Source organism: Vicia villosa, linkage group LG4 (assembly GCF_029867415.1).
Source record: "Vicia villosa cultivar HV-30 ecotype Madison, WI linkage group LG4, Vvil1.0, whole genome shotgun sequence".
NCBI lineage: Eukaryota > Viridiplantae > Streptophyta > Magnoliopsida > Fabales > Fabaceae > Vicia > Vicia villosa.
Genome location: NC_081183.1, coordinates 145,514,410 through 145,522,484, shown reverse-complemented (window position 1 = coordinate 145,522,484; position 8,075 = coordinate 145,514,410). Strand labels below are relative to the sequence as shown.

At 31.4% G+C, this 8,075-nt stretch overlaps 1 protein-coding gene across 1 annotated transcript; it reads right to left on the bottom strand.

Annotated features, from left to right (window-relative positions):
* Positions 1-5,942: 5,942 nt before the first annotated feature.
* LOC131599863 (long-chain-alcohol O-fatty-acyltransferase-like) lies at positions 5,943-7,239 on the bottom strand. Its single transcript, XM_058872111.1, has one exon. The coding sequence runs from the start codon at positions 7,096-7,098 to the stop codon at positions 5,986-5,988; it is 1,113 nt and encodes a 370-aa protein (XP_058728094.1). The 5' UTR covers positions 7,099-7,239; the 3' UTR covers positions 5,943-5,985.
* Positions 7,240-8,075: the final 836 nt, after the last annotated feature.

The window sequence follows — 8,075 nt, the reverse complement described above, 5'->3', positions numbered from 1 at the left end:
GTTTACAATGTTATATATATTGGTGTAAATAAATGCAGGTTCTTATTATATATATATATATATATATATATATATATATATATATATATATATATATATATATATATATATATATATATATATATATATATATATATATATATATATAATGACATATTTATGTAATGATACAGAAATAAATCGTGGCAAAATAAATGATTTAGAAAGCATAACATATAACAACGGTTTTAAATATGTGGTCATAACCAAACCGTGGCTATATCTTGAACCAAAACTGTATCGTAAACGTTAAATTGAAACCGTGGCTTTACCATATAGCCACAGTTTTGCAGTCATGGCTAATACAAACCGCGGCCTTAATCAAGCTACCTAAACCGTGGCCTAAAAAAGCCACGGTTGTCAAAAAGGCGTGGTCTATACCAAAAAACCGTGGACTTTACTTTAGGCCACGGCCGCATACTCCACAGTTGGATTTCCGTGGCCTCAGCGTTACGCCACGGTTATTTTGCATATAGCCTCGGTTTCTTGGGCGTGGTAGGAGACCTTTTTTCTTTGTAGTGTTGGGAAGTTTGGAGCTTGTTTTGGCCTTCATTGGAGAGTGCTGGGCAGAAGATAGCGCGCGTCGCGCGGAGATCTGGGCGCGTCGCGCCCTGGGCAAGATATTTTGGAGCTTCCAAACCAGAGAGTTGCGCGCGTCGCGCGCATTGGCGGTTTATATTTCTTAAGTGTATTGGCGCGAAGCGCGCTGGAGGGCGCGACGCGCCCTGGACAGAAAACTGTTTTACTATATAAGGAGTAATTCTGATATTTGATCTTCTTCTTGACATTCTTAAGAGCTCTTGGAACCCTAACTACTGTAGCAAGTGAAGAATTGGAGATTCGAAGCTTTGATCGTCGATTAATCGCCGTAGATGCTTGTTGATCTTCATCCTTTCCTTCTTGAGCAAGCTACCATTATCATGGATAGCTAAATCTCTTTTGTATCAAGATAAGATGTAATCTTCCTAGCCTTTGTTATGTTTTTCTTGTGAATATACTATGTATGAACAAGTGATGATCAATATAGATGGTTTAGTTTGTTTATTAAAGCTTTTCTTTGGTATAAGTGTTTGAGACATCAATGTTTGTATCTAGACTTACCTTTATCATCTATCAAACTATAAATTGCAGACATGGATTTAGCGTTTGATGTTTACTTAGTATCGGTTTTAAAAACGTTATTCGTATTATTTAAACGGTGGAGAAATCGTCGGTTAAACAATACGGTAAATCTAACTATATCGTTGCGGACACGGACGATATAGGCGTCGATATGTAATTATATTGATCGTTACCGAGTTCATATACATATGTTTATAAGGAGACATACAAATTTAGGTTGATGAAATCAAATCTTGATACATTTTCTTTAACTTAGAACTTTCATTAATTTACTCTTTGCTACTAAATTGATTGAATGAACTTTTGCAAACTCAAAACTAAAGTAACATTAACTCAAGACAAAATAGGCTATAGAACGGCGGTGATATCGCAATAATCCCTGTGGATACGATATAAACGAAAAGTACACCACAATACTCTTTCAACAGTGTGCAAGCTAAAGAGATCTTTATATGGGCTGAAACAATCTCCTCGACAGTGGAATAGGAGATTCGACAAGTTCATGGCACGCATAAGTTTCATTAGAGGTCAGTTCGACCACTGTGTTTACTTCAGATTTTGACCTGGTAATTCATTTGTTATTTTGTTGCTTTGTGTGGATGATATTCTCATAGCAAGCAACAACGTCGAACATGTAAAGAGGGTGAAGGCTGAACTCAATAAGGAGTTCGATATGAAGGATCTGGGAGTTGCTTCCAGGATTCTTGGAATTGACATTCGAAGAGATAGAAAGAAGTCGAAGTTATGCTTATCTCAAGAGGCATATCGACGAAAGATTCTCGAAAGGTTTGGTATGTCGAATTCGAAGCCAGTTGTGACTCCTACAAACCTTCAATTCAAGCTGAGTATTGATCAGTGTCCCAGTACTGATGTTGAAAGAGCCTATATGAACAACATCCCATATGCTAATATAATTGGTTCTTTGATGTATGCTATCTTCTGTACTAGACCCGACATAACATATGCAGTAAGTATTGTAAGCAGGTACATGGCAAATCCTGGAAAGGCTCACTAGCAAGCATTGAAGTGGATTTTAAGGTACATAAATGGGTCTCTGAACAGGGTCCTAATTTATGGTGGAGCCTTGGGTGAAGATAGTAAAGCAGTAATCGAAGGATATGTCGACTTTGATTATGCAGGTTGTATGGATTCTAGAAAGTCTATTTATGGATATCTTTTCACCATGTTTGGCACAACAATTAGTTGGAAAGCAACACTTCAAAAGGTTGTTGCTCTATCAACCACTAAAGCGGAGTATATTGCCCTAACTGAAGTTGTGAAAGAAGCATTGTGGCTTGAAGATTTTGCTAAGGAGCTGAAACTTCAAGGTAAAGGTATCACTGTTAAATGTGATAGTCAAAGTGCAATACACCTGTCGAAGAACTCAGCCTATCATCAGCGAACTAAGCACATTGATGTGAGGCTGCATTTCGTCAGAGGAGTAATCGAGCATGGAGAAGTCCAAGTGCTGAAGGTTTCAAATGAGGACAATGCTGCTGATATGATCACAAAGACATTGCCAAGTTGCAAGTTTTTCCACTGTATGCAGTTGATAAAGCTGCATGAAGAAAGCTAGTTTGTTCCCTTGACGTTGTAGAGTTAGGTCCAAGGTGGAGATTTGTGAGATATTGGATAGAACTCTAGTATAGTCGAAGGATAGCTCCTTGGTTCGACAGGATTAAGCATGAAGTCGAAGGTTGTTCACATGCTTGTGTCAAAGATGCTAGGGTTGTTAGCATGTTAAATTAGGTTTAGTGTTTAAACCCTAATTTGTTAAGTTAGCTTGTTTATTAAGTTGGCTTGTGTAATGGGCCTTGGGGAAAAAACCCATTAGTTAGTATGTTAGGTTTTATTATAAATAGCATACTAGTCTCTCATCATTGCAACTCAGCAAATCCTGATTTAGGGTGAGAGAGGTTATTTGTTATTCTTGTGAACTTGTAATCTTGTTTTTAAGAGAAAGTAAAAGAATAGCAGTTATAACGAATTCTTGTGTTCTTCTCTTTCCTAATTCCCTATTATATTTTGTTCTTGACATTGTCTTTCACAACAATTGTTGCTTAGAAGGAAGTTTCATTCTCGAACACTACTACAATGGGATCTCGAAACGAACCGATTGATCCTGCAAATGCAGTCACTATTGTAGATAATATCATAATATATCACTATATTGTCTATTCCTATGCTGTGTTGTGGGATGAAATATACTGTGGGATGAACATGCTTTCAATCTCTCAATCGTCTATTCCTATTCTCTTAGTGTAGCCAATAAAAACTAATCAATTTATTTTATTTATTTTATTCCTTATCATCAAATAACATAAGAGTCATTAATAAATCGTGGTAGTAATAAATACAAACAAATAAGTAGTATAATAAATATAATTTTGATATATGTTTTTAAACTAGATAATAATATAATATTCAATAAGATGTCTTTATTTCGTTTCAAATAAATAAAAAATTATAATAATTAACGAATTGAAAATATGTTTAATACAAATATGTGATGGAGATAGAAAGTGAATTGAAAATTGATGTCTCTAATATGTCCACTCTCATTCATAACTATTGTATTTAATATTTGAATGTTTCTCATTTCCAGTTATTGTGTTTACTAAATTATTGTGTTTAATTGTAAAAAATGTTGATAGTAAATTTTAAAATTTATTTCTTAAATTGGAAAATATATGGAACATTTAATTAGAAAAAGTATTACCCAACAAAAAAAATATTGGATTAATTTGATAAAACAAAATCTGAGATGCTTAGACAGATAGATTATTATTTATAACAAATAGGGAAAAATGACGTTTCAAATTTGTTAATATAACACTAATTTTAAGGTAAGAATAGAAATCAATAAATAAAATAACACAAATAAAACAATTGCAACTTATATATTGTGTCTCTTTTTAAAAAATTGTATTAAATCATTATTATCGAATTGGAAATTAAATCATATTATGATAATTTCACACGTTATTTTTCTATGTAAATCAATCAGTTTATGATGTTTGTACATAGACTTTATTATTAAAATAAATATTTTAGTCATTTACTAAATTTTTATTTAAGTTTTTCTTTTTAAAATTTAGTAATACATTAATTATAATTAAAACTACTATTAAAATATAACAAGTTATATTAAAATTTTACTTTATCAAAAAATGTTAGTGTTTTTTTATTATAAAATTGTATTATTTATACTAAAAAAATGTTATGAGTGTTTGTATATGATAAAAGAACATGACAACTATGATAGAAACATACATAAATTTGTTATGAAAAATATAAATTAGCACATATAATATAAAGTTTTATCACCGCATCAAAAAGTAAGTTTTGCCTCTTTATAAAAACGTAAAAAATAAAATACATTAATTGTAATAATTTTAATTATTATAATAATATACATTAAATGTAGAAATTTTTAAGCATTTGACGGGAGCTGTCCTACATTTTAGGTTTAGAAAAATGAGCTAATATCTCAAATAGGTTTAATAAATTGGAGACAACTTCTCTATCCATCACAAAAAGTTGGGTAGTGTACCTTCAACCAATCACATAATTGCATCTAACTTAACACATTTAATTATTTATTAAAATACTATAAATGTTTTTTTTTTCAAAGCATTTTACAAAGGAGGTAACCTTACCCAACTTTTTGAGTTGGGTAGATAAGAATTCACCTAATAAATTTTATTCTCTAACTATATTTAATTTCTTAATTAAAATTATATTTTTTTAACTTATAAAATTATATATTTTATATTATAATAATATACATTAAATGTAGAAACTTTTAAGCATTTGACGAGAACTATCATACATTTTAGGTTTGAGAAAATGGGCTAATATCTCAAATAGGTTTAATAAATTTTTAGAATTAACTCATTTGGATTCAACTGGGGTTTGTTAAGTCATCTGAATTGACGGGTAGATATGAACGTACCTATGAGATACCAGTTATTGACTGATCATGGACAATTGTATATTGCAAGTGGTCTTAAAATCTTAATACAAGGAGAATGTCTCATGTTCGACCACTACAAATGTTGTATACAAGCAGATTTTCCAAGCAATTTGTTAGATGATAATTTTTTTCACCATATATTTGTAGATGTATTATTAGCTCTTTTATTGTTAACTACTATGTTTTTGGGATATAGACAAAAATTTGGTTGCATTTTGGTTAAATATATATGTTTGATATAAATTTTACAAGTCATAATTAGATACATGTACATGTGAAATCCCGGATAGAGTATCTTCGTCATACTCAATATTCTCACTATACCTTTTAAATATTATTTTTATATCTGTTTAAACACCCTTTTTAAGATATACAGTAGTTTTAATATAATTTTTTTCAAAATCATTTATAATTAATTATTATAAAAAATGTTTTTTTAAATTAATTAATAATTAAAAGTATTATTATAATAAATAGAACAACTTCTTTACCCATCACAAAAAATTGGATAGTATACATTTCATCAATCACTTTGTATCATTTAATTTTGTCTTATTTAATTAATTATTAAATAGTATACTTATTGGTCGTTTCCAAAACATTTTATATTAAAGATAGCTCTACCAAATTTTTGTGTTGGGTAGATAAAAATCCACGTATAAATAAAAGTACAATTATTGTCCAAAAAGTAGTAAAACTTATAACGTGTAAAAAGTAAAAAATAAGACTTATGAAAAACAGATGAAATATAAACCAAAAGAATCTAAAGAACTTGAGATACACGAAAAAAACAAAGATGAATTAATTAATACAAACAAAAAGAACTGTCCCACCTTAGAATAGATATTTTAGAAGAATAGACTTTTTCTCTGCATATAGAAAAAACCAACCCTTACAGTTACAACATCGTACACTTCATTCAAGAACTCATTCAATGCACTCATCTCCCTCGATCCCTTTTCATAAACACGACACCGCACAAGCGCCGGCACAAACAGCCACAACGTCGTATACATCACAAACACCACCGTGAGCAACCACGAAACCACCGTCGGCAACCGCACTTTCTCTCCAAAAGCTTTTTTAATCCCAACTTGAACAGCCAAACACACCCCATGTAAAATAAAAAAGCACGTAGCATCCCACGAGGGTTCCCATGTTTCCCACGTGCGTTTCTCTCGTTTGATGTAATAGAAAACAACTTCATGCATTACAGCCGACACGGTGAACGTAGCGAGAATTGCGGGGAGTGGGGCCCACTTTCTTCCAATCCAACGGCTGCAAAGAGTCATCACTGGTTCGTATACGGTGGGGTGTAGTACACGATTCACCGTAATGTTCCACCTTTTCCCCCAAAATTCTTGAAGTGAAGTGCTTAGATATGGTTTATCGAATTGTGGCTCTAACTCAACACTTAGAAGCTTTGTAGTAAACATTGATGCCAAAGCAAAGAAAAATTCAAGACCAATATACATGTGGAAAGCGTATAATAAATAAACAAATTTTGGATGGAGATTTTCTTTTTTACTATATAGTGGAATTAATAAAGCTAATATGATAATAATAGTTGCATATGTGTACCTAAGGGTTTGTTTTGATTTAGATTTGTGGTCTTTTTTGAGGTTATTATTATTGGTTTGGTGTTGGAATTTGATGGGAAGGGATGCTAAGGAGATGAAATGAAGTAAAGAGAGAGGAGGGTTAGATGAGAGAGGACCTTTGTTAAAGGCAAAGAGGAAGAGTTTGAAGGTGGAAAGCCAACCAAGGAAGAAAGAAGTGGGGCCTCCAAGGTGGATTGAGGTGAGTCTTAGAGGGAGGAGAAAGAGGAGGATTATGGCTGGTAAGAGAGCTATGAGTCTTGGTGTGCCATGAGAGATTAGGTTGCCAATTGTGTGGCAATAGGACATGGTTGCTGCAGCTATAGTCCATACCATGATGAAATTGTTGATTTCTCCTTCCATGTTTGATCTTGATTTGGCTACTTTTCCTTTGTTTCTCTTGTGATATTTGGTTGATTAGTAGTGGATGGAATGGAGGACAGGGCACTAGTGTACTTACTGTCTGTGCGTCACCATCTCTTAATGGCTTATTAATTTTCTTGCACGTTTTTGGATCCCTTAACATGTCTTTATTAGATTATTAATTTTTCAAGTGTATTTATCTATTTGACATAATTTAATTGGAAGTACATGAAAAAAGGTTTTAAATAGGTAATTTATAGGTATTATATTAGTCTCATTTTAAATCATAAAACTTACTTTTACTATTTTTTTTATTTATTTATCCTATTTGAAAATTATAATCTTTGGATGCAATATAAATTGATTTACTTATCGTGTAGAGTAGTATTGTTACATGTGACAGCTACATCACTCTTGAAAGAAGTTCATCTGTAAATTAGGTGAAGTATTAAATGTACAATTGTACGTAGGACGATAAATTTTTAAATGATAAATAAGATAATATTGAAAATAAAATTACAATTTTAAAACACTTTCAAAATTTTGATATGAAGATACGTAAAAAATAATTACAATTCTTGGACATTAAAGTATTTTCAACATTTAGGTTTATAATGGCATAATTTACATGGTAGATGGTGCAGTTGCACACCCCTAATAGTTTTATATTTTGTTTTGATAGTTACAGTATTTTTGACAGCTAGTTTCAAAATTAACTATGTTATGTTAGTTGAGGTTTGTTAGGTGAGTTAGTTATAGTTCTTTTGTCTCATTTGGTTCAATGGATTTTTTTTATATAGTTGGTTGTTTGTAACTCATTCTTAATCATTGAGTTATAAACTTTAGATACATTTAATATTATATCATATATATTTGATAATGAAAAATGAGACAAAATAATCTTGGATTTGTCAAAAAAAAAATTTCCCATCATAATATCAACCTCAATATTTTCCGCCTTCTATTTCAATCACATT